The sequence below is a fragment of the Neofelis nebulosa genome, chromosome 2 (genome assembly GCF_028018385.1).
Source record: "Neofelis nebulosa isolate mNeoNeb1 chromosome 2, mNeoNeb1.pri, whole genome shotgun sequence".
NCBI lineage: Eukaryota > Metazoa > Chordata > Mammalia > Carnivora > Felidae > Neofelis > Neofelis nebulosa.
Window position 1 is genome coordinate 189,031,662 of NC_080783.1, and position 27,734 is coordinate 189,059,395.

Here is a 27,734-nt window from a genome sequence, read left to right on the forward strand (position 1 = left end):
ATATCCAATGTTGATGAGGTTGTGGAAAGACTAGTATATTCAAACTGCTAGTGAAAATAAATGATGATATCTAGCATTTGTTCAGCAGTTGCTAAGTTCTAAATGCATGCATGCTTCATTTCATTTGGTCCTTACAACTCTATGGGACAGGAATGACTATTGTTCTCATTTTATGCATCAAGAAATTGAAGCTTGGAGGTTGACTATAGAAACATGTTGACACAACTTTTTTTTAAAGCAATGAGATAAGCGATACACCAAAACTATATAACATTTGTATCTGCTGACCCAATTATGCTCATCTTTTCTGGAGTAACTCAATAGAAAAAAAGAGCTACCTTCACAAACACTTTCACCACAACATAATCTCAAATAGTGAGAAAGTAGAAACAACCAAAATGCAAACAACAGAATTTATGGAACATCAACGTGATAGGATATCGTGTGGCTATTGAAAGAATAGTTATGAAGACTGTTGAAATACAGGAAAATGGGGGCGCCTGGGTGGCTCAGTCGGTTGAGCGTCCGACTTCGGCTCAGGTCATGATCTCTCAGTCTGTGAGTTCGAGCCCCGCATCGGGCTCTGTGCTGATGGCTCAGAGCCTGGAGCCTGCTTCAGATTCTGTGTCTCCCTCTCTCTCTTACCCTCCCCCGCTCATGCTCTGTCTCTCTCTCTCTCTGTCAAAATAAATAAAACATTAAAAAAAAATTAAAAAAAAAAAAAGAAATACAGGACAATGTATTATATTAAACTAAAAATCAGACCATGAAAATGAACATACAATATAACAACCATTTAAAATATATGCATTTGAATAACCAAAAGGAATAAATGAAAATAGTTGTGTTGAGAATGCAGGATTATAGGAGATATCTTTTTCTTTTTAAAGTATTTGCTTTAATATGATTACATTGTTTTTAACTTTTAAAAAATGAATAATACCCATAATAGTAAAAAAGTGCTGAATTAGCCTATGTATGCTCTGCTAAACAGAAACCTAATTAAACCATTGAAGTAATCACTATTATTGATCAATACAAGGATATTTGAGGATATCAAACAAACTTGAGAAATCCATTTTTACAACTGGTTTAATGAATTTATCAGTAATTCTGAAGGCTCCTGGTTGATGTCCCATGAGGATCTGTGGTAACTGTTCTCCATGTCATGTTCCACCTTCATGCCCAAGCTTTAAGTTAGCAGCTTTGATCAGCCTAGTTTAGCCACCAATGATTTTATAGTTCTGACTTCGGGTCTTGTTCTACGATGCAATGTGTCTCTTTAAGAAAAGGCACATTTACATATCCAGCTTTAGAATTCTGTCAACATGAAAGAGACTTGGAGGACTTGGGGTTTGGCATTGCTTCTTCTGACTTATTTTCTTCAAGCCCTTGAAGACTTCCATCTGACTCTACCAAACCTGTTCCTGAAAAACTAAGAATGGCCATATGTGAGAACTTGGTGAAAACAGGATGTCCTGGTAGCACTTTGGGGGTATGGGGATAAGGCATCAATAGGATTTCAGTTTTTACAACTGTCAAGCACAAAGGAAACCAAATAACATTTAGCGTAAACTTATGTTTATGATTACTTTCTACCTTAAGTCAAGATTCTGTCAGGTGTAGGAGTGAAAAAGTGGAAAGAGAAAAGGAATTGGAAAAGGATTCAAATACTAAATATAAAACAAAATTACCCCCAAGTGCTATGTTTCTTCAAGACAACAAGCAACTCAGGATGAGTTAGGCAGACATGAGTCTCAAGCATGCAGTTGATTGTCTTGGCTTTACTAACCTGGAGTTTGGAAGGGGCAAGATTTTATAAAATACTTCAAATTCAGGGATGTTACTAATTTTTGTCTCCTAAAAGAAAAGAAAGGATGAATATTTAAAATTATAATAATAAGCCATTGGCCATACTATCCTAAAACTTATACTTTATATACATTTTTGGTTAAAGATTTAATCCCCTCACTACATACCTGTTAGGATGGCTATCATAAAAAAGACAAGAGAAAACAAATGCTGGTGAGGTTGTGGAGAAAAGGATAGTTGTGCATAGTTGGCAGGCATGTACATTGGTGCAGCCACTATGGAAAACAGTATGGGGTTTCCTCAAAAAATTAAAAATAGAAATACCATATGATCCAGCAATTCTACTTCTGGATAGCTGGAGAAAATGAAATCACTGTCTGAAGATATCTTCACCCTCCCCAGGTTTGTAGCAGCATTATTTACAACACAATGGACAGTTAAATGGGTAAAGCAAATGTGACACACACACACACACACACACACACACACACACGGAATGTTATTCAACCATGAAAAAAGAAGGAAATCTTGCCAATTGCAACGACATGGATGGACCTTGAGAGCATTATGCTAAGTAAAATAAGTTAATTAGAGAAAGACAAATACTTCATGATCTTACATATATGTACAATGTAAAAAACAAAACAAAACAAAACAAAACAAATTCCTAGAAGCAGAGATCAGATTTGTGGTTGCCAGAGGTGGGGGTGTGGTGGTTGGAGGAATTAGGTGAAGATGGTCAAAATGTACAAACTTCCAGTTATAAGATCAATTCTGGGGGCACCTGGGTGGCTCAGTCGGTTAAGCGTCCGACTTCGGCTCAGGTCACGATCTCGTGGTCCGCGGGTTTGAGCCCCGCGTCGGGCTCTGGGCTGATGGCTCAGAGCCTGGAGCCTGCTTCCGATTCTGTGTCTCCCTCTCTCTCTGCCCCTCCCCCGTTCATGCTGTGTCTCTCTCTGTCTCAAAAATAAATAAACGTTAAAAAAAAAATTTTTTTTAAAAGATCAATTCTGGGGATGTAATGTACAACATGAAGACTATAGTCAACAGTAGTGTACTGTATATTTGAAAGTTGCTGAGAGAGTAGATCTTATAAAAGTTCTCATCACAAGGGAAAAAAAACTATGTGAGGTGATAGATGTTAACTAATCTTAATGCGATAATCATTTTGCATTGTATACATAAATCATTATGCCGGATACTTTTAACTTATACAATGAATGTTATATGTCAATTACATCTCGATAAAACTGAAGAAAATGTAATCCCTAAATACCTGAAGAATATTTGGCAATTATAAATCTTACACTTTTGTATTAGCGCTTTCATTGTAAGCCAGCTTTTTATATCTATTTTTATACATGAATTACTTTATATTGGCTGATATAATCAGTCCATTCTACTTTCAGGTAAGTTTTTATTTAATACTCTGGTAAACATTTTATGTCCCTTTAAATCATGGATAAAAAGTATCTATGTTTTGGTAAATCCTATGACTTTAAAAACCAAATACCCTTGGGGCGTCTGGGTGGCTTGGTCGGTTGGGCATCCGACTTTGGCTCAGGTCATGATCCCACAGCTCGTGAGTTCGAGCCCCGTGTCGGGCTCTGTTCTGACAGCTCAGAGCCTGGAGCCTGCTTCGGATTCTGTGTCTCCCTCTCTCTCTGCCCCTAACCCACTCGTATTCTGTCTCTGTCTCTCTCAAAAATAAATAAACATTAAAAAAAATTAAAAACGAACAAACAAACCAAATACCCTTTCTCACAGGAACCAATCAACACAGACCAAATTTTACATACAGTTATGGAGGCTTATTGATTCCCCTAAACTTGGACCTCTGTTTAACCTTTGATGCACGCCAACTAGTTCCTGTAAGAAATTCTTGGTTGTGTTGAAATAAATGAGAAGCTTTTATAAGGAGGAAAAAACTAGCATTCAGAGAAATTTATAATGCATTAGAAATTTTACTAGGGGCGCCTGGGTGGCTCAGTCAGTTAGGTGTCCGACTTCAGCTCAGGTCATGATCTCACAGTCTGTGAGTTCGAGCCCCGTGTAGGGCTCTGTACTGACAGCTCAGAGCCCGGAGCCGGCTTTGGATTCTGTGTCTCCCTCTCTCTCTGCCCCTCCCCTACTCATGCTCTGTCTCTCTCTGTCTCTCAAAAAAAAAAAAAAAGAAAGAAAAAAAGAATAAATGTTAAAAAAAAAAAAAAAGAAAAGAAATTTTACTAGACTGAGAGGACCAGGCTTGAATTCTGGCTCTACTAATTAGACTCTGATATGTCTTGTCACCTCTCTGAGTTTTGTTTCCTACATCTAAAATGAGAGAATAACAATACCTAATCTTCCAGGGTTGTGAAAATTAACGTGAACATACCTAACAATGGGAGGAACTCAGTAAATATTCAATATATATTGAAGCAAGTGAATGTATGTGTACTGGGAGAAAGAAGCTATATTTATTGAAGGCCATCTATTTGCCAACTATTACATTGGGTAAATTATGTACGTTATTCTAATTATCCTACTTTATCCCCAGTTGCCATCTCTGAAATTCATTCATTCATTCATTCTTACAATAGCTTTATGAAGATATAATTCACACACTATATAATTCACTCATTTAAAATACACAATTCAATTGTTTTTAGTATATTCACAGGGTTGTACAACCATGATTACAATCAATTTTAGAACATTTTCATCGCTCCCAATATAAACCTAATACCCTTTAACTATACCCCCTTATCCCTCAATGCCTCAGCCCTAGACAACTACTCATCTACTTCTATGTTTATAGATTTGCCTATTCTGGTGACCAGCTTTTTTCACTTCACATAATATCTTTAAAGCTCACCTGTGCTATAAGATGGATCAATACGTCATTCCTTTTTATGGCTGAATGATATTCTGTTGTGTGGATATACCACATTTTATGTGTCCATTCATCAGTTGATGGACATTTGGCTTGTTTATACCTCTTGGCTATTATGAATAATGCTGCTATAAATATTCATATGCAGATTTTTATGTGGAACAGTCACCTTTGAGTGTCATTACTTCATTTCCCAGATGAGGGAACTAGAAGGTGAACAAGGTTTCCTTTTTTCACACAGCTAGTAAAATGCTGAGCTGGGATTTGGCACATAAGGTGCAATGAGAAAACCTATCAAGGGCACAAAGCCAGATTTTGGGAGGGGAGGATAAGATTTTGGGAGGGGAGGATTCAGAAAAAGCTCTATGGAAAAGAAGCTATTTAGGTTGCATTCTGAGAGACAGTTGGAACAAGCCAAGAGAAAATCTGAGGGAAGAAAGGCGTGGGAGAAGGCAATGGAGGGAAGGGATTTCCTGGAAGAGCCTGAAGCTGATGTTATAGAATTCAGGGACACAGACAATGTGGAGCCCAGAGTGGAGAGAGGAACCAACCAGGGATGAGATGCGATGAGATGGATAAGAATGACAGAGGTAAGGTCATGGAGGATACAAACACCGCATTGGAAAATTTGGGTTTTATTGTGAAGACTGTGGGAAGCCATTGCATCGTTTTGAGTCATATGCTCAGAGTGTATTTTGTAAATATACTTTGGCTATAGATTAATGGAACAGTAGGAGTTCAAAACACAAAAGCCAGGAAGATGAAAGAAGGAAAGTAGGATGTGTCTTTCCAAGTAAGGGAAATACAAGATCCAGAGGGAGGAAACCTCAGAGCTTTGGGGGAAACCATAAATAGATTGGTTTCATTTGATCAGGCTTGTTTGATGTCAGAAAGGTATTTCCTACGTGGCTTCAGTTCTCCTGGCTTAGACATCAACAACTCTGGAAGCCTTCCCTAAGTACCCCAGATAGGTTTAGATATCGCTCTTTCTGCTTTCACAGCATTCTGGGCCTACTGCTATTATAGAACTTGCCACAACGTATGGTAGTTGCCAGCTATCTGGCGTCACTCTCACTAGGGCTGAGTTCTGTGAGGGCAGACACTGTATCTCATACATCATCATATCTAGACCATATAGGGAACAGAATGAGGCCCATATTCTATATTGGATTATAATGCCTATATATGTCTAATAAATATTGGCTGAAGGAATGAACTTTGTCTTAGAGACAAAGGAAGTCTCTGAAACTCTATGAGATGAAGTACTATGAAAGCAGGTAGTGCTTCATGAAGATTAGTCTAGAGGCATGGGCAGGACAGATTAGGAGGAAAGACTGCATTAAGTTGTTGCTGTAACTCAAGTGCTAAGTGCTTGGGATGCAGAGGGTAACATGATGGACATAGATCCTGCTCTCATGGAGCATATTTATAATCCAGAAGAGAAGAAAGATGGAATTACAATGCAGGAAGCAATATGGTCTCTTACAAGGCTAGGTCCCTAGTTACCCCAATACCCTTGAAAGGGAAACAGTAGACTTAGGGTATAATGAGATAGCAGCTAAGTACAAGGAACAAAGTGCCGAAGAGAGTTGTTTTCAGTCCGTGCTCTTCTACTTCTTAGTTATGTGCCCTGGGCAATGATGTCACTTCACCTCTCTAGAGCTCAGTTTTCCTCAGCTGTGAAAATGGGAATCTACGTTGTAGATTAAATGAGATAATATACATAAAATGCTTAGTACAATAACAGGCACATAGTAAGCACTCGCCAAAGGTCAAGTTCTCACCACTTTAGCTTCTGAGGTATTGCAAGGAAGGAAGAGATCTAGGATATATCTGATCTCAGGATCTATATGCTGGTCTGTTTTTAGCGTGATACTCAATTACCGAGAATCAAGAGATATGAGAAATGTCAGCAGTTGCTGTGTGACACAGGCATGTCATTTAACCTCGTTGAGTTTTCTCTCCCTCCTGTATAAAATGAGGGGGCTGAATTGGAAGATCCTTAAGATTCTAAATTTAAAAACAATTTTGGGATTGTTTAACAGATATGAAGATGCTATAAGTTGGTACTTTTGTCACATGTGAAACATTGAGCTCGATGTAGTGTAATCCTGACCCATGTCACATTTATTTTGTTTGAGGATACTATTGTGGATATCAAAGCTATTGTTCTAGTATATACTCCATTAAGGCTCCAACTCACCACCTATATAATACTATAGTGCTTATTCAGGTATGTCCCTGCCCTTCTCTACTAGACTAAAGACCTCTGGAAACAGGGTCTATCTTCATATTCCTAGGACATAGCATAGTTCCTGGAATTGATGGATGTTTGTTGAATGAATAAGTAAAATAGTGAACGACTAGACAATTTTTTAAAAATATTTATTTATTTAAGTAATCTCTATACCCAACGTGGGGCTCAAACTCACGACCCTGAGATCAACAGTCACATGCCCTTCTGATTGAGCCAGCCAGGCACCCATGAATGACTAGACAGTTGAGCATAGTTGTAGCTCAAGCAAAAACATAAACTACTGGAAATTAAGCCACATAATCTGGCAGTTCTCCTTTTTTAAAAAAATAGTTTTTTTTGTCCTGTTTTATTTTAAAGAGAGAGAGAGAAACAGCGTGAGCAGGGGAGGGGGCAGAGGGGGAGAGAGAGAATCTTAAGCAAGCTCCACACTCAATGCAGTGCCTGCCACAGGGCTCAATCCCACAACCCTGGGATCGTGACCTGAGCTGAAATCGGAGTTGGATGCTCAACTGACTGAGCCACCCAGGTGCCTCTGGAAGTTCTGCTTTTGAAAAAAAAATCTACAAGACAACTCATATAGCTTGGAAATAATCACCTTTCCTAGAGCAAACCAGATGAGGGTCTTATGCCCATAGCAATAGTACTCAACAGGCAGGATCTACATAAAGTATCCTGGGATGAAACATCTAGGAGGTGATATAAGCCAGGGGAGAAAGAAAGCAGCCTCTCTCCTGGATTCAGAATGCAACTCTGCTCCTTGAAGTCCCTCTTGCTGACACATTCACCAGCTAGACTCTGGACCTTCTCTGAACTTATACTCTTTGCCACATCTGCCTGGACTTGGCCATTTGTCTGTTTGGATTTTTGTAACATAATTTCTCGGACTCTGACTCTCTTTCTTTCTCTGACTCTGATGTTCTCCTTAGGCTTGACTCCTTGCCAGACCAGACTAGCTTCATTTACCACTAGGAGTCTCAGATTTGCTCATTTCTCAGACAGGGCTAAAACAATCCATGGCAAACAGGGTTGTTGAGAATGAGGCATATCTGTGAAAATATTTAATATTCATTCACTCTGAAATGTTTATGGAGCACCTGCCTATAGATTCAATGACATACTAGATACAATCCTTGCCCTCCAGGGTCTCACTGCTAAGTGGATGAGATAGAGAAGCAAAATAGGCAATGATGATACAGTGTTAAGGAAGAAGCTATGAAGCGTGCACAAATTGCTTTGGGATCACATAGGATGAGAGTATTTAATAAAAGCTGACCCAAAGAAGAGCAAAGCTGGCCAAGAGTAGTCTCGGGGTGTGCTGCCCTGGTGCAGCCAATGGGCCTCTTTGCCATAGTCCACCATGAGGCCAAGTACAGCCTACAGCTACAGGAAGATGAAGGGGAGAGAGAACACAATAGTCTTAGCAACCGGGCTTCATATGAAGGCCCTCATAGCAGCACCCAGCTTACCTCTTTTCTGCTAATCTGGATGTTCTTTATGATACTCTCTAAGAAGCCAACCTGGTGTTTGAGCCAGAGACTGGTTTCCTGCAAATGCTTATTTTCTTTGTCCAGGAGAAGTACTCTAAGAATGGGATAAATCAGAGGAATAACTAAAAATTTCTGTATTTTTACCAATTTATTACTTTCTACTAATAATATAGTATTATTATAAATAATAATAATGCATAGTATTTAATAATTACTAAAAACTCAAAACTGTGTCCTCACTTCCCACTAGCTCTGGGTCTTAGCCCACTGCCCAGATTTTGGAACCAACTTTGGCAGAATAATTCCTACCATGTTCCAAGATGAAACATGAAGTTGAAATTAATAAGCTTCTGGCCTATACCTAGTCATTAAATACAAATTGAGAACAGGAACATGCCGTATGCAACAGAGAAACTTAACAAAGGATACGATCCTATTCAGGGGTGGGACTGAAACAAGAGACTCTGCATCCCTTCAAATATTGTAGCTACACAGACTGCATCTGGTTCTGATCTCATACAGTCATCCTCTACTTTTGTAGTAGCAGCAGCAGCAGCAGCAACAGGAATAGTAATAGTAGCAGCAGTAGTAGTAGCAGTAGCACCAATAACAGTAGTAGTAGTAGTGGTAGTAGTAGCAGTAGCAGCGGTAGTGGTGGTAGTAGTGGTGGTAGTAGTAGTAGTAGTAGTAGTAGTAACAGCCGCAGTAGTGGTAGCGGCAGCAGCAACCATTTACCAAGTACTTACCATGCGCTTAGGCACTATAACCTACCCACAGAGTAGACACTTAAAACTGTTCATGTATTGGCTCATTTTTTTTTTATTTTAAATTTTTTTATGTTTTTTTTTAAAATTTATTTTTGAGAGAGAGAGAGAGAGACAGAGTATGAGCAGGGGAGGGGCAGAGAGAGGGAGACACAGAATCAGAGGCAGGCTCCAGGCTCTGAGTTGTCAGCACAGAGCCCGAAGTGGGGCTTGAAACCACGAACCATGAGATCATGACCTGAGCCGAAGTCAGACGCTTAACCAACTGAGCCACCTAGGCGCCCCTGTATTGGCTCATTTTATTCATCCTTACAACTCCATGAAATTGATGTTGTTATGGAGCCTATCTTACATATGAGGAAACTGAAGCTCAGAGAAAAGCAACATAAAACCAGAAAATCGGAGAGCCGAGATGCAATCCAGATCTTTCAGACTTCTAAGCCCGAGTTATAGAAGTTATATAAGCCCTGGTATAATCACTATACCAGGCTCATTTTCCAGGACCACGGTTTATTTGGGACACATGATCAAAACATAGTTTTGATCAGAGATTTTTTTGTGTTTTGTGTTTGAGTTCTGGTTCTACCATTTGCTTGCTGTGTGACCCTTGACAAAAACCAAATCTGAGCCTCAGTTTTTCTCATCTGTAAAAGAAAGCAGCATCCTGTAGAAGAAACCTACTCTAAGGAAAACATACAAATCCAATCCAGATGGCCAGAGTGTGCCTTCAGGAGGACAATATGGAAATATCATTAATATTAAGGCACAGCTAACAAGTCAGTTGCATTGGGAATGTCAAAATCAATGATGTAGATTGAGAAGGGCCATGGATTATTCAGAGTACATAAAAGGGGAGACATAGATAGTAAAAGATAATCAGAGACTCTCCAGGTCTGCCCAGAGAAGCAGCTGCCCCCAACAGCAGAAAGGAGAGTTCCAATCTGCTGAACAGATCTCCCCACAGACTGTGGTGCTGTGGGCTCTAAGGCCAAGCTACTGGGGTTCACACGCTGCTCTGTCAGTGACTAGGCTGTCTGAGTTCCTGAGCCTCTCTGGACCTTAGCTTTCTCACCCATGAAATAAGTCTAATCCCAGTGTCTCCCTCCTAAGATTAGTGTGAGGATTGGTGACAGAGAGAGTTTAGAACAGTGCCAAGCACATAGTGAGTGCTTGAAAAATGTTAATCATTATAGTTTTTTTGTTTGTTTGTTTGTTTGTTTGTTTGTTTTTGAGAGAGAGAGAGGGCACAAGTGAGCAAGGGGGCACAGAGAGAGGTGGGGGGGGTGGAGGGAAGAGGGGCTTACCCAGGGCTTGCGTTTTACCCGAAGCAGGGCTCAAGTTTACCCAGTGTGGGACTCAAACTCATGAACTGTGAGATCATGCCCTGAGCCAAAGTCAGATGCTTAAGGACTGAGCCACCCTGGTGCCCTCATTAGAGTTATTATTAGTGACACTATCTGTTAAGTTCAACCCACTCTCTTTGCCCTAATTCTGTGCTCCAAGAAAACTTTGATTATAATTGAAGTTTCCTATAGAGGAGAGAGGGCTTGGGCTGGCTAATATGTGAATTTATCTTTGCTGTGGATACTTCTCATTACAAGTTAATACATTGGGTATCCTATGGGTTTCATGAATTTAAGTCACTAGTATGAGCCTGTTCCTCTCTCGATTTCTCTTGATTCCATAGGTATCAAATGATACAAATGAGTGTCAAAACACAAAGTGACAGGCCAGAATAAGCATAGCTAGGCCCTCAGTCAGGCAATGCCTATGTGAAAGAGCCCATCTGAATGGCCGACCCGCCTCCTCCGTGATCTTTTTCTCTTTAATTTCACAACTTTTGCATAAACTACTGGAAACAGCAGACAGCAGAGCAACAGTTATGAGATAGGCTGCAAACTCAAGGGATAGTCTCTGGAGCAATCTCTTTGTGGAGGGAGGAACACCTTTATAGAGTTCATTGGCTCCTCAGTCAGGACTGCACCTACTTGTTCTGGACTGAAGATATTACCCCTTTATTGCTCTTGATCAATTCTTCTTTCTCTGTGAGTTTTTCCAGAAGGCTCCTTTTCTCTAGGAGCAGTAAATCATTTTGAGCAATGATCTTGTCCTGGAATGCCTTCTCCTAGAGATAATAAAGCCCCTTGTTACCACAGCAGGAGAAAGAATTACAAAGTTGACAGCAAATTTCCCTTGTTGACTTTTCCTCTCCTGCCCCCTGGTCTGTTTTTCACCTGTTTGCTGACATTGTCGGCTAGAGAGTTCTTCTGTTTATTTTGGTTATTTTTTTGTCATGTATTTTTTTTTTTGAGTAATTAATCATTCTTCTGGGTTAACATTTAAAAATATCTGAGACCTCAACTTCAATAAGTTCCCAAGCCTCTCATATTTATTCTAATACCATAGGTATCAAATCACTAACAAATACAACTGAATTCCCTGAAGCTCCAGTTTGACATTTTTTCATATAATACATCTCCATCTGCATTGTGGTGATAGTCTTCTTAAGGCAAAGGCAAGAAGATGGACATTTAGTCCCCTCACTTGGCAACCAGTGTCAGGATCTCAGTTGGCTTGGCAAATCAAGCAGGTAAGCTGGCTACTGAGAATATCCGTATAGTGATCATGCAGAAGAGACTTCCATCTTAACACCATGTTTCATTTTCTACCAACAATTTTCCCTGAAAGCAACAGCTAGTGAAGCTATAGCTAAAGTGAGAAAGGAGGGTGTCTTGTGAAAACAATACTAAACTTCTTATACTGAAAGAGTCAATAGATATTAATAAATGTCACTGTTGGGGAGGACTCTAGAAGCTCAAAAGTGTAGAATTGCCCTCCTCATGTCACTAATGACTGTCAGTGTTAAGTGCCCTCACCCTTCTGTGTTTGTTCACACGTGCTGATGGCGGGAGTGAGTTGGGGTAGGAGAAGAATATTGAGCTGCTGGCAGGTGTGAATCATGGACTTAAGAGGGGCAACTTTCTTTCTTGCTTTTAATAAAGACACTAATATAGATCATTCAGAAAAGACTCCATCTATTATTTAAGAATTATAGGAAAGGATATTACATTATGTTCTGAAACAAACCACTCCAGGTTTTAAAGTCCCGCATCCGGGACCCTTCAATGTCTAACAGTAATCTTGCCTACTCTTATTTAAATACATTTTTGGTAAGGATTGAGAAGAAGCCATCCCACAGATAATACTCCACAGTTACAACTGGATTAGAAAGGAAACTGGAGGGAGAAGGCTACTGACACTCTGCCCTTTGGAAATACCTATTTTTTTTTTTTTTTTTTTTAGCCAGAAAATCAGGACACATTCTCTAATAAAAGGATAAAATATTTGGAGAACTCTGGTTTGGAGGTTTACAATAGTCAGGAGACTCAGTTGGCTCACCCTATAAAGAGAAGGCTGAAGGAACAAAGCCCAAAAAAGTGGCACTGCTTTCTGGACATTTGGTGCTTGGAAAGGGAGCCCAGCTTTTTTATGCTCATGGCTCTGATCCAGACGCTAAACTAAGTAAAGTCAGGACCTCCAGGTTTGTACCACTGTGGCATTAGAAGATCTCACATCAGCCTTCTCTAGGCTAAGTATTTCCTACTCCATTAACAATTTCTCTTGTGAACTGTGCATCTACCAGTTAACATGTTTCTAGGAGAGCTTACACACAAAAGAGAAGAAAGTAACATCTATGGAAAGTTGTATGTGTCAGGTACGGGCATTTCATATTTTAACTGCACAAAAAGCCTTGTGAGATGGGTACTAGCAATGCCATTTTACAGATGAGGAAAGGATACCCAGAGGCTTGTGCAAGGTCACAGAACTATTAAGTGGCAGGGCTAGATTTTGCATCCAAGTCTGTTTAAGGCCAGAGTCCACAGCCCCCTTCAAGGGCAGTGAGAAAAGGGTCAACTGCTCTTCCTTAGCCTCTGCTTACTTGCCTCCTCCAGTGTACTTCCTGGAGACCTGCCACTCTCTGGGTAGATGTGTCGGGTTTCCAGGGCTGCTGTAGCAAAGAACCACAAACTGGATGGCTTAAAACAAGAGGAACTGATTTTCTCACATTCCTGGAGGCCACACGTCTAAAATTGGGGTGTTGGGTGAGTTAGTTCCTTCTGGGGGCTCCACGCCTCTCTCAGTTTCTGGTGTTGGCAAGCCCTCCCTGGTGCTCCCTGATGGAGCTGCATCCATCATCCATCTTCCCCTGCACGTGTCTATGTGTGTCTGCTCTTCTCATAGGGCCATCAGACATATTGGATTTCGGGCCCTGATTTAGGGCCATCTCGAATCCACTATGACCTCATCTTAACAAATCCCACTTGCAAAGACCTTATTTCCAAATCAGATCCCACTCTGAGGTTCTGGATAGACACGACTTTGTGGAGGACACTATTTAACCCGGTACAGTCAGGGAGAAAGAGAAGATGCCTGCTGAAAGGAGGGGGGCTGTTTCTGTCATGTAAGACTAGAAGTGGGAGGCAGGCAGTACAAGAAAGTGATAATGCAGAATATTTCCGGTGGGCCCATGAGCCAGGATTGCTCCTTTCTTCTGCATACCTTTCCTAGGTGTGAGTCTAACCTAGATCTGAGTCTTTGAAAGTTTGGCGATGTAGTGCCCAGATAAAAGGATACTGCAAAATCCAGCTTATTTTTCTCCCTCACTATAGTGTAGAGTATCAAGAGGATTTTTTTAATTAAGAATCCAACATTGGTGACCCATCTGTTATAATCCAAAAATGTCTCATGTGTGTAGTCTAGAATTCTTCACCATCCCATAACAGCCCGTGGAATGACTGAAATTGCATGAATTCTTCTGGAATCCTTGGCACGTGCATAGCTATGAGTATTTTAGGAGTGAGGACCGAGTTTTCAAAATTCTGAAATGGGCTAGGGAATCTCAAGAAGGGAAAGCATGACTGGCCTCGTCAGCCGCTCTCCATTTTGAATTTGTGTCGTTTGATTATCTCAAGACCATTCTGCAGTCAATACCGTGCCATCTGCCTCATTGTCTTCTCGCTTACCAGTAAGTCACAGGGGCAACGGGACAGGGATAAAGAAACCACGGATATTTAGAAAAAGGCTTGGAGACACCCCACAAGGATTGCTAAAGGAATAGGGGCCACATATTTTCACTGCCATTTAAGACCGACAGGAGTTCGAGGCATGATGAGGGCAACGTGGAGTAGGAATGAGTTACTGAGTGTGGTTCGGAAGGGTATGTCAGAGAAGACCAGACACTGCTCCTGAGTTGGCAGTGCGGGCTATTTTCAGCGTCTGATTCGGTTCAGCATCCCCACGAGTCTTACATCCTTTCTGGCAGGTCTTAAAGGATGACTCACATCAAAAGAAGGTGCAAAGAAGTGAAAACCTGGGCTGCAAAGGGGCCACCGGGTGGATTGCAGCCCAAGCGCGCTCTCCCGAATGGGTTGAGCACTGACAACTTGGGGAGCTCTTCGCTTCTGCCCACCTTTTCCACTTGGTGCTGCAGGATTCTGACTTCATTTTCCAAATGCTCAATTCTCTTGTCTCGCAGTTCTACTTCCTGAAGTAAAAGGTTCTTGACTCGGCGAAGCTTGACTTTGTGGTGGTGATGTTTCTCATTGAAGTTTCTGTAAAAGTAAATTTCTATTTATTTATTTGTTTGTTTGCTTATTTATTAGTTTATTCTTATTTTATTTTAGTTTATTTTTTGAGTTTGTTTCTTTATTTTGAGAGAGAGAGAGAGAGAGAGAGAGAGAGAGAGAGAGAGAGTGTGTGTGTGTGTGTGTGTGTGTGTGTGTGTGTGTGTGAACAGGGGAGGGGCAGAGAGAGAAAAGATCCCAAGCTCCACTAACAGCACGGAGCCCAACTCGGGGCTCGATCCCACAAACCATGAGATCATGATCTGAGCTGAAATCAAGAGTTGGACGCTCAACTGACTGAGCCAGCCAGGCGCCCCCAAAGTAAATTTAAATAGAGGCCCAGCTGAGCACTGTGGAAGTTTATGTTGCCTCCTCGTGTGTGCGCGCCTCTCTCGGGTGTCCTCTTTTTGCTCTGTCGAGGCCTGCCACCAGATGTGGATATTCGTCCTGCCTCACTCCTGCAGGACTTCTTGCCCCCAAGTAGGGGAATGGACCAAGGACAACCTCTTAAATAACACCAGCTTTAGTCATCCCCAACTCAGGAAACACTCCTTGACTTCTGACCCCTGACATCTAATTCTGAATCCTGCTCCATGGAGTCAGCTGTTAATTTAAGTTTCTAGTTCTTGGCTATACCTGCGGACAGTGATATAACCCACTTCAGTCTCTGATAACGGAGTCTGCTCTCGATCCTTGCCCCAAGTCTGAGCTTCTGCAGGCCAGTTCTCTGTAGGTTTCTGCTCAAGACTCTAACTCTGATTCTGACATAAGTTGAACTTACCGCCAATAAGCACATGAAAAGACGTTCAACGTCATTAGGCATTAAGGAAACGCAAGTCAAAGCTACAACGAGATACTACTTCACACCCACTAGGATGGCTAAAATGAAACAGAAAGATAATAGCAGGTGCCAGCAAAGATGTAGAGATATTGGAACTCTCAAACACTGCTGGTAGGAATGACAGCCTCTTTGGAGAAAGCCTGGCTCAAATGGTTAAACACAGAGCCATATGACCCAGCAATTCCACTCCTAGGTATTTCTCCAAGAGAAGTGAAAACGTATGTCCACACAAAAACTTGAATATGAATATTCACACTAGCACCATTCACAATAGCCAAAAGGTAGAAACAACCCAAAGACCATCACCTGAAGAATGGATAAATAAAATATGGGATATCTGTACAACGGAACACGAATCTGCCTCAAAAAGTAATGAAGTACTGATCCATGTGACACTATGGGTGAACCTTGAAAGCATTATGCTGAGTGACAAGAGTCAGTCACAAACGACCACATATTATATTATTCCATTTACATGTAACGTCCAGAAGAGGCAAATAGAGGATCCCTTGTCGCCCAGGGCTAGGGGTGGGGAGGGAAACTGGGGATGGCGGACAACAGCTAAAAGGCTTCTTTTGAGGGTGTGAAATGTTTTAAAATTGACTGTGGGGATGGATGTGCAACTAAAAGCCATTGAATTGTACACTTTAAGTGGGTGAACTATACGGTGTATTAATTGTATCAATAAACCCGTTGGGGTTTTTTTAAAGAACAAAAAGCTAAATGATCATTTCAAGCTACTACAACACCTAATCCGAGCAAACAAGAAAACAGATTAATACCTCGATGCCACCACTAGGCAAACCTCTTTGAGAATGGCTGTGCTTTCCAAGTAAGAACATTGTTATTCAGAAAGTGCTTCTTCTAATGAAAAATTGAGGAGAAGTTTTACTTTGAACCTATCAGGTCTGATCACACAAAATCACTCCACACCAGGGTTTCTTGACCTTTGCCCCATTGGCATCTTGTGCCAGATAAGTCTTTGTTGTGGAGGGCTATCCTGTGCTTTGTAGAATCCTTGGCCTCTACCCACTTGATGCCAGTCATAACAATGTCTCCAGACATTGCAAAATGTTCCCTTGCCCTGGGAGGCAAACCACTGCTCACTGAGAAGCGCTGCTGTAGCTAACGTTCCTTAACCAGGTTTTCTCAGCCTACAGCAGTGTTCCCCAAGCTGCGTTGTGACCAGCAACACCCGCATCGCCTGGGAACTTGTTCGAAGGTGCAAAGCCTCGGGCTCTCTCCCAGAACCGCAGAATAGTAAACTCTGGGAGTGGATCTGTGTTTTAGCAACGCCTCTGGGGATTCTAATGCAACCTAAAGCTTGAGAGAAAGCCCTGGGCATATTTGGGAGGGATCCCTCACCACTTCCACTTCATCATAAACAGACTACTTGTGGCAGGCTAAGTGTACCTAGAGCCTTTCTTCGCTCCTGCTGGCAAAACCCAGATTTCATTTAGGTGCCCACAGAGAGCTCTTGATCTCAAGAAAGGTGGGTGCGTCCCAGGTGTGTGTGTGTGTGTGTGTGTGTGTGGCTACAGGGATGGACCTGTGACAAAGGTATGCTTGCTGGGCACCTCCAGGAACTTCAGAAACCAGCCCTCTCTGCGCTGGCTGGCCTCCCGCTGAGCTTGTGCCACCTGCCCCTACAGTCACCACCTTGTAACCATGATGTGACAAGCCTAAAGACAAAGGTGCTGACCCACCAAGCATGGCAGGGCGAAAGGAAGGAAAGAGCCTGGGCCTTCACGACACTACTGAGCAGCTAAAGCTACCCCAACAATCACCTTCCTCCAGATTTCTTGTTATGTAAGAGAAAATTTTGGTCTAAGTCGATGTCAAGTTTTTGGCTTCTTTCGTTTCACTTTATTTTTATTTGTGGTTAATTACATCCTGATAGCTTAAAAAACAAAAAAACAAAAAACCACAACTACTCCAAACAAGAAGAAACTATTCTAATGGTCTCTGTAGCCCCCTGATTTCCCTGAATGCCTAGACATTGGGGTAATGCCTTTTTAACTGAAACAGAAAGTGTTTAAGGAATGAGGAATCCACTCTGGGTACTGTAGACACTTGAGGGCACAGTCATTCAGGCCTACGGTCCTGAGCAGTTTGCACATGTCAACTGTCTGATCTTACCTCTGATACTTAAACTGGGGGAAGCCCTGACTGAAGGGAACTACCAGCTAACTAAAAACCTGTGCTCCAGGCTTTTCACACACCTCATTTTATTTATTTATTTATTTATTTGTTTTTTTTTTATTTATTTATTTTTTTTTTTTCTCATTTGATTTTAAAGCAAAGCTGTGCAGCCAATCTCCTTCTCTATGAATCAGGACGTGGAGGCTGTGCAGTAGAGTTTACTCAGTGGAACTGAGGTATCCAAACCCTTCACATTCCTTGACTAGCTCTCTAAGGCCTTGGAATATCCTGCTCGATAATAACATCTTTGTATACCTGTGGCCTTGGACCACACCAATATTTTATGTTAACAATATGATCGGGGCACCTGGGTGGATCAGTCGGTTGAGCGTCTGACTGCGGCTTAGGTCATGATCTCGCGGTTCCTGAGTTTGAGCCCCGCATCGGGCTCTATGCTGTCAGCACGGAGCCTGCTTAGGATCCTCTGTCCCCCCTCTCTGCTTTCCCCTGCTTGTGCTCTTTCAAGGATAAATAAACATTTCAAAAAAAAAAAAAAAACCCAATATGATTTATGGTGAGTGCATTTTTGTTCTCCTAGGGCCCTGGGCCATGCTGTGTCAGTTTGACCTTAGGGGTTTGGGAGTCTGGAGACTGAGTAGTTAACGGTAATCACTGGGGCACTCCATGCCGATGAGACTGACCCCCGATAAAAATCTCTGGATGTCAAGGCTCAGGTGAGTTTCCCTGGTTGGGAAACCTTCATACGTGTTGTCACACATCATTGCTGGTAGGATTATGTACTGTCCGTTCTACTCCACTGGGAGAGGACAACAGGCTTGCATCCTGTCTCTCCTGGACTCTATCCTATGTGCCTTTCTCCTCTGCTGATTTTATTTTATTTATTTTTTATTTTTTTAAACATTTATTTATTTTTGAGACAGAGAGAGACAGAGCATGAACGGGGGAGGGTCAGAGAGAGAGAGGGAGACACAGAATCTGAAACAGGCTCCAGGCTCTGAGCTGTCAGCACAGAGCCTGACGCGGGGCTCGAACTCACAGACTGCGAGATCATGACCTGAGCTGAAATCGGCCGCTTAACCGACTGAGCCACCCAGGCGCCCCTCTCCTCTGCTGATTTTAATCTGTATTGTTTCACTGTAATATACCATAACCACGAGTATAACAGCTTTTCTGAGTTCTGTGAGTCCGAATGAATCACAAACCTAAGGGTGCTCTTGAGACTCCTGACCCAGAAGGAAGTTACTTGTACAAAGAAGAATCTGACCGTAGAGCCTGTGATCTCCCACTCTACCCTAATGCTATAATGCCAGCAAAGCCAAGCAAATCAGATGTTGCTGATTTCTCCGTCAAGAAATTTATTTTTTAATTTTTTAAAATGAAATTAAATGTCATTATTGTTTAAATTGAGGCATAATTGACATTATATTAGTTTTAGCTGTGTAACACAATGAGTTGATATTTGTGTATATTGCAAAACGATCCCTACAGTCTAACATCTGTCACCATATATAGAAATTTTCTTCTTGTGATGAGAGCTTTTAAGATTTACTCTCTTAGCAGCTTTCAAAGATGCAATACAATACTAACTCTGGTCTGTACTAACTATACATTACATCTCCACGATTCATTTGTTTTATAACAGAAAGTTTATATCTTCTGATCTACTAGAGAAAGCTTTCAGCATTTCACCATTGAATATTGTGTTAACTGTAGGCTTACATTTCAGGTCTTACATTCAAGTCTTTAATCCATTTTTTCAGTAAAATTTTGTGTATGGTATAAGAGAGTGGTCCAGCTTCATTCTTTGGCATGTAACCATCCAGTTTCCACAACGCTGTTTATTGAAGAGACTGTCTCTTCCCCACTGTATATTCTTTTTTTTGTTTTTTTATTCATTTTTGAGACAGAGAGAGACAGAGCATGAGCAGGGGAGGGGCAGAGAGAGAGGGAGACACAGAATCTACAGCAGGCTCCAGGCTCTGAGCTGTCAGCACAGAGCCCGACGCGGGGCTCGAACTCACAGACTGTGAGATCATGACCTGAGCTGAAGCCGGACACTTAACCGACTGAGCCACCCAGGCGCCCCCCCCCCCCCCCACTGTATATTCTTTGCTTCTTTGTCATAAATTGACCAAATATGTGTGGGTTTGATATTTTGTTTTATACAAGTACTAGGAACCAGCTGGAGGGGAGGAGCAAAACAGACTTATCTAGATGCTAATTCTAATCAAACTGTGATGGAAGAGCTACTCCAAGAGAGTCTTACAGCCTTGTAAATTATGTCCTTTTTTTTTTTTTTTTTTTTTTAGTTTATTATTTTTGAAAAAGAGAGCGGGTGCAGGGGAGGGGCAAAGAGAGAGAGGGGGAGGGATCCACACTGTCAGTGTCGAGCTTAAAGCTCAAGCCCCAGGTCGGGCTCTGTGTTGTTAGCGGAGTTGGGGATTCTCTCCCTCTCTCTCTGATCCTCCCCTACTCTCTCTTTTTTTTTCTCTCTCTCTCTCAAAATAAATAAACATTTTAAAAAAGAAATTAATTTTCTTATTAAAAATTGTTTTTAATGTTTTATTTATTTTCGAAAGAGAGAGAGAGAGAAAGAGTACCAGCAGGGGTAGGGCAGAGGGAGAGGGAGATATAGAATCCGAAGCAGGCTCCAGGCTCCGAGCTGCCAGCACAGAGCCTGATGCGGGGCCTGAACTCATGAACTGTGAGACTATGACCTGAGCCGAAGTCAGACACCCACCGGAGCCACTCAGGCGCCCCAGAAATTAATTTATTTTTTAAAGTAAGATGATAAGCTATAGAAAATTTGGGAAGAAAACCCAACTCCCAATATGATTAGTATTAAAATAGTGGTTGTATTTCCTTCTAGTCTTTTTATAAGCATCTTTTCCTTAAATCTTACCTATGTTAAAATTTTTATCTTACGCCCTTTTCATTTATTATATTGTAAGCATTTCCTCATGCTGCTGTCTCACCTTCAGGGCCCCCATCTTTTACAGTGGAATGAAGTTCCATTAAGTGAGTGGATTAGGGTTGACCTAACTAGCTCCTATTGCCTGATACTCAGGCTTCTTCCTGTAGTGTTATGCATGGTTTGAAGAGTATGTTGACGCAGTACAGCGGGTGAGAGGCTGGAGCCTTCCCTCACCATTGCTGGCTGGCTGTTTGGCACACTTTCTGCTTTGGTCAGAAGCTCTGTTGGCCAACTTGCCTGAAGAGCAGAGGCATTTTCTAAGTTTATTTTTGGCTTTATTAACTACTAGATCTATGAGGCAGCACAATACTCATGTTTTAAAATTTAGGGACAACTTTTTGTTTATGTTCAAGTAAAACCAGATGGACTTTTCCATTATTTTTCTTTCAAAAAGGCAAGGAATTTGTTCCTCTGGAAGAGTGGTTGGGAAAACATGGAAAAATTAGGCATGGTCCATAAAGGTCAGGACTGGGATCAGGGGAATGAAAACAAAAATGAACTTCGAGTTTTGACAGTTCCTTCCATTTTCTTTCCTAAATCTGTGTTTTTTAACACCGGATGGCACATCAGAATCACATGAGGAAGCTTTTATAAAAACATTGATCCCTAAGCCCTATCCCCACTGCTTCTGATCTAACTAAATCTATGCTGGTGCCCAGGCACATGCAGCTAGGGTCAGGATCCACTGTCCCAAAGGCAAGGGGAAAATAACATGGAAGAATAGCCAGCCTCACAGCCAGCAAAAAATTTTAAGATAAAATGACAAATATTTGTGACTATACGTGAGCATCAAAAATCATAGAATATGTTGAGCAAAAGAAGTTGGACACAAAAGATTACATGCGGTAAGAATCCCATCATTTTGGTGCCCTTACATGGGAGCTTTGAGTCTTTTCATCTGGACTCTGAGCCTTGGTGCAAACTTGATGAGTACCTTTTCTTTTCTTCCTTTACTCTCATTTCAGGGGCTTTTCAAGGAATGTGGTCGAATTGGAACACTTTCATGTCGATTGCTTAGGTTGCAATCCTCTAGCTGTGGCTACTCTATGGGGAGGAAAAAGCCCGCCTTTTGGCTGAAAGTTAGTACCCTGGCGGGAATGGTAATAAGACCCAGAAGCTTGATGCCCTCTCTTTATTCCTGTCCTTATACAAAGTTGTCTGTCTTGGGCACGGGACAGTCACCTAAGTCACCAGGACGGCCACCGATCTTAAGACTCCAGTGTGAGGTTTCCTCCTCATTGGTCTAATGTAATTCCCCTCCAAATCTCTGGTGTAGCCGCCTCTGGCCAGGAGACCCCCACTAGGAGCCAGCCGAAACCAGTACTCAATTGAATTAAAACCCAACTGGGGACCATTTCTCAGGGGAGTTGGCTGTAAAGCCTATATGTGTTGGAATGTCGCTTAGATCATGATAGATTTCTATCTTTACTGTTTTCTGTCAACGTCTTCTACTAACTGCTACTTACATTACAAAATTGGCTAATTCCCCCTTGTAAAACTTTTCCAGTATTTTCCTTGGGTTAAAAATGGTGGTTTCTTCTCAGCCTTTTTGACAAGGCAAACTCAGTCCATACATCAGCACCCATCTGTATTCTAGGATGCAATGGGGAAGTGGGGGGGGGGGCGGGGAGGGAGGGAGGGACCCTAGCATCCTTCCTTCAGGGGCCCTTAGTTGGCTGGTCAGTGATCATAGCAACTTTGTTCAAGGGATGCCTCAGGTCACTTTAACACCAGGAACCTCTGACACATCCTGCATGTGGGACGCCAACTGGGAGTCGGGAGTGGGGGGGGGGGCGCGGCGTGAGGTGGCGGATCTCCGTAGTAATGGACCTTCTCTACTTCTCTCTCTAGGAAGGAGGAGCATGGGAGCTCCTCTTCAGTTCTCAGGGATCCTCCCTTGAGATGCCTTTTCAATCCAGTGGAGACAATTTGCAGTTCTCAGGGATCCTCCCTTGAGATGCCTTTTCAATCCAGTGGAGACAATTTGCATTGCAAAATTTAGGAAAGGACTGATCTCCCATAACACTGCATTGGCCTTACTAGGATCTAGCCGTTAGATCTCTTCTGCAGGAAATCTGGCAAATGGATAGAGGTACCCTAGGTCCAGGCATTCACGGCTCTAAATCAGGACCCAGACGAAAAGTCCTCTTACAGAATGCATTTGCCTAAATGTGTTTGGTTAGTAAACTCCCTCCTGACATACTGGATGTCTAAACAGGCCTCCTCCTGATAGAACTAAGTCGCTGGAGGAAACCCAGGCCATCCCTAATGAAGGGGACACTTGACTCTCTCTGTGTTCTCCTGCTAATAGATGTGAGGGCCTCTCCTTCATTCATTTCTTGGGTTAATGGCTATAATTGAAACTAACTGTGGTTAGTCTACCTAGGGACGGGGACTTTAAGGAATATTCCCAAGCAGCTGCCGAAACTCCATTTGTTTCGGGGAAACAAATGTCTGCCTTCTCCTACCTGACATGGACTCCATATTTCCACTTTGGAAACAAAACAAAACAAAACAAAACAAAACAAAACAAAACAAAACAAAACAAAACAAAACAAAAAACCTGGTGCCTGCTCATCTGTCCAAGTGGACAGGCTTTAGGACCAATTAGACCTCTCTCTCTCTCTGCCCTCTGGAATTTTATCTGCCTTCAGGCCTCTGGGTAGAACCTCACCTCTTCAGCCTTCCCCTCCTCCTCCTCCTATTTCTGCACCACCTTGGGTGCAGCCTGCACAAACATCATTAGTGCCTCAGGCACCATTGGCTCCTCCTCCCACCCTCTAAGTCAAGGAGTAAAGGACACCCCCTTGGACTCCCCACTTCATATTCCCCGCTGATGTTCCAGGTAAAAACTAAAAACGGGGAACAAATTGATTGACTTTTAAGTGGATGCAGGGGTAACATTTTTGGTATTTAAACGAATTTAAGTTTGCTGGTTTGAGATAAACCTGTTTATCAGCATTAAATATAAAACTTTTTTTTATTCTGTCTAGGTTTGCTGAAGGTCAAATAAGCTCAGGTTACCTCTGCAATTTGTTAGCAAGAAGTGACTTAAAATAATGGTTAATTTTGTCTGTCTTGAAGTTTTCAGCAGTAATTGTTAAGATAAGGACTGGAAATACATTTTTGTGGAAGGTAAAAGAAAGTAATTTTGTCCTAAATGAGAATGGCTGTTTGGAGAGAAATGGTTTGGAACAAAATCTGATGGCAAAGGAAAGTTGTAGAAGGTTCGTGAAGGAAAATCTCTGGAAAGGAATTTCATGTGTGGTTAGGATGCGCTAAGGTTGCAACGAATGGATTTTAAAAGTACACTGGTATAAGGTTAAAATTCTGCTTTTCTCTCTGCTCAAAACAAAAGTTTTCTTGGATTGTTGATCTGCTCTTGATAAAAAAATAATATGCAAAATTTTTCTCTCTGGTCTGCTGGAGAAAACCAAAGCTTTGGGTTTCCTCTTTATCAAGTCTTTGATTACTTCAAGTTAAAACTTCTCAATGTGAAAGGAGCTAAGTTCTGCTAACAACTATATAACCCTACATATTTGCCTTTGGAATCTCTCAGTGCCACCTTGGTTAAATGAATAAATAAAATTTCTGGGGCGCCTGGGTGGCTCAGTCGGTTAAGCATCCGACTTCAGCTCAGGTCACGATCTCGCGGTCCGTGAGTTCGAGCCCCGTGTTGGGCTCTGGGCTGATGGTTCAGAGCCTGGAGCCTGCTTCCGATTCTGTGTCTCCCTCTCTCTCTGCTCCTCCCCCATTCATGCTCTGTCTCTGTCTGTCTCAAAAATAAATAAAGGTTAAAAAAAAATTTAAATGAATAAATAAAATTTGTAATGAGCAGTAATCCTGTTTAGGTTGTGCTCTGTAACTTTCTAAGGTTTTAACAAACTTCCCAAGATTTAAATTGTAAATGAGGTCTTTTTGACCAGTTAGGCCTTTTTTTTGGTATGTGAAGTTACTTGGAAAACACTGTCATTCATGGTAAACCTTAGGTTGTGTTGCATGGGTAAGTGCATGGGTAAATGCATGGGTAAACGCTCCAATATAAATGCAAATCCTGATGTTTTAATATGTTTTGGTAATAATGTCGGCACTTGCTATGCCGATTATTGAAGTGTTATGTGTCCCCAAAATAACCGAATTTCCTTGTCAATTGCATCTTATTTTTAATTAAAAAAAATTTTTTTTTAACGTTTATTTATTTTTTTGAGACAGAGAGAGACAGAGCATGAACGGGGAAGGGTCAGAGAGAGAGGGAGACACAGAATCCGAAACAGGCTCCAGGCTTGAACTCAGACACCGCGAGATCATGACCTGAGCGGAAGTCGGACGTTCAACCGACTGGGCCACCCAGGCGCCCCTGTCAATTGCATCTTAATGAACTCGCATATTAGATTGTTACCAATGTCCGTTTCTGAGATTTTGTCATTTATAGTTATTTGTTCTGATGCGTGTAAGAAAACATGTTTCATCTTCAAGGAGACTTATACAAAGAACTTTTAGGACACGTACAGGCATTTGACATCTTTAAGATTAATATTAAGATGGGTAAGAATTTTTAGAACTAAAAAGTTGCATTGAAACAGAAGAAGAATTAGTAACATGGGACTAAATGAACTGAAAAAGATGGTTATCGTTTTGCAGCTCTTGTTTTAAAGTATTGCCGGTTCTCTAACATTTGCTCTTCCAGATTAAGGAAACTTTCTCAAGATATCTATGATATACAGAAATGTCATAAAGTATTTATTTGTGTACAAAGTATTTAACTTTTCTCTCTGCCTAAACCCTCTCAAATTCAAAAGCTCTCAGTGAGCATTCTTTCTTCCGTGGCCATCATACTTGTTTGCCTAAGTGTGGTAGAGCCCCTCCCTAAGGAATGTGGTGAAAACCTCAAGACCAGGGAAGGCAACCTGGCTATGTGCACGTGCGCAACATTCCTCACGACTCTGTAACATAGACCGCCCATTCAGACTGTAGGTTACCATATGTGGGAGACAAAGGAGCAAAAATTGTACAAAAGGCAACCCTCTCCTGCCCCCCACGGTGCTCAGGGCTCAGCCTTTTGGGTCTTAGCCCGCTGAGCCTGTGCTGGCACAAATAAAACTGCTTCCTGTAAAGAAAAGCCTTGGTGTCCCATCTCCACGTGTATGTCTCACTGCTACATAAGTTCAATAAGAATCTGTTCTCCTTGGAACAGGACACCATTGGAAATATTGGTAATTTTACCAAGGCTTTAACTGGAATGTCATATTTGAGAGACATGCATAGACTCAGTTATGACCATACAGTTAAAAGGAACTAAGGTTGACTTTATGACACATGGAGCCATAAAGCTCCTTGGCTAAGTTCCCAGCAGCCTAACCAGGTGAGTAAAGAATGTCACTTCCTGGCAGGTGCAGGAACCTCGGGATATCTTTGGCACCTTGTGAAGAGGAATTTGCCCAAATCTACAGGTGTTGCAGGCATGTCTGACAGCAAGTATTTGGCTTGGCTTCTGGCCTGGAGAGGCTACTAAAAAGTTCAATCTGGAGATTCCTTCTAAAAAGTTCCAGCAAAGTAAAATTTAAAAGATATATATGATCAATAACTGTTCTTGCTGAACTTCTGTAAATAATTAGGCCAAGTTTGTTAAAACTGGACTTGTTCTACAAACAAATTGGTTTCCATTTGGCTGTCTTTGGAAATGAGGGTTTTTAGAGGTTTCAATAACAGGTTTCAATAACACAACTTTACGGATGTTAAATTCTAGTTCTGATCGTCTTAAATGTTGTTTGCCTAAACTAGACAACTTGAGGTAAACTTCAGAAAAATTGTCATAATACCACAGGTATGGACAATCTTCTTGCTTGTTATTCTGTGCTGATAATAACAAAACCCCAGGGGCATATGATTATCTAAACAACTGGAAAATGGGATGGATTCCCCAAAGATTGTATGAAAAGACTTTTCTCCCTGTAGACCTATCAATAGATAAAGACTATAGTCCTTTATTAAATTATTCACTTTATTAAGTTATTCACTTGAATTATCCAGGTTAATTCATAAATCTCTTAAGTGGATATGCAAACCATAGTCTCCCTAAACCTGATCTGACATTTACTAGAAACCCACCCCATCCATATAAACCCAGGAGACCTGGTAAATTGAAAGTCCAATACAGTAGGGAATTTAACTCCAAAATAAAAGGTCCCCTACGGGGTCATATCATATACTCCCACTGAAGTAAAATTAGAGGGGCACTCTTTACGGGCTCCTATATCTAAAATAAAACCTGTACCTCCTTCAGAAAACCAATGAGCAAACTAATGTGCCTTCTTATTCTTGTAAACCCGTGGAAGACCTCAAACTTTTGCTCAAACTTCTCTTATGATGGTTGTACCTTTCTTTTTCATTCTCCTTTCCCCAATTTATACTAACAATTCCTTCTTAAAATGGGCCATTCAAAAGGATCACAAGAGACATCTGAATTACAAATCAGAAAAACCCATCTGATTCCTGCTGCCTGTTCCCACTCCCATTGGAGGATGCTTCAAGCCTGACATCTAAAAATCTCACTGGTAGCACTGGTAAACACTGGGTTTGTAATTTGCTCTAACCATTAACCTGTATTTTTCTTGTTTCTATAAAAGTACCTTTTATTGATTGACTAATTGCTTACTAAACAAAACAGAGTCTATATGATGGTTAAACACCACCTGTTACACAGTTAAAGCCTTCAATGACTCTCAGTAACATTATGCATAGAGCAGTTCTACCAAATAGAATAGTATTAGATGTCTTAACTGCTGCACAAGGTGAAACTTGTACTCTCATAAAAACAAAATGCTGTGTATACATTCCAGATGACCACAAAAATATTTCCGGATTTCTAACTGACATGAATACTTGAATTGGTGCTTGAAACAATCCCTCTCTTCCCTTTAATGATTGGTTAAATTTCTGT

General features: G+C 41.4%; 1 protein-coding gene and 1 long non-coding RNA gene across 3 annotated transcripts in view; one reads left to right on the forward strand and one right to left on the reverse strand.

The window, feature by feature from the left end:
- Positions 1-1,074: 1,074 nt before the first annotated feature.
- The window catches only part of LOC131504899 (coiled-coil domain-containing protein 30-like), a 76,492-nt gene continuing 49,832 nt past the window's right edge, over positions 1,075-27,734 (reverse strand). The window contains exons 10-14 of one of the 2 annotated variants that reach the window (XM_058717802.1): positions 14,663-14,804; positions 11,181-11,317; positions 8,408-8,522; positions 1,793-1,860; positions 1,075-1,435 (exon numbers count right to left, since the gene is read on the reverse strand). In XM_058717802.1, the coding sequence (XP_058573785.1) occupies positions 1,324-1,435; positions 1,793-1,860; positions 8,408-8,522; positions 11,181-11,317; positions 14,663-14,804 (574 nt within the window). In that variant the 3' untranslated portion in view covers positions 1,075-1,323. Of the gene's footprint in view, positions 1,436-1,792; positions 1,861-6,290; positions 6,362-8,407; positions 8,523-11,180; positions 11,318-14,662; positions 14,805-27,734 lie in introns of those variants that run through there. The other variant, XM_058717804.1, reaches the window with a different exon arrangement.
- LOC131504901 (uncharacterized) lies at positions 23,540-25,418 on the forward strand. The gene is made up of 2 exons (XR_009258179.1): positions 23,540-23,639; positions 25,007-25,418. It is a non-coding gene; the product is annotated as an uncharacterized LOC131504901 (long non-coding RNA).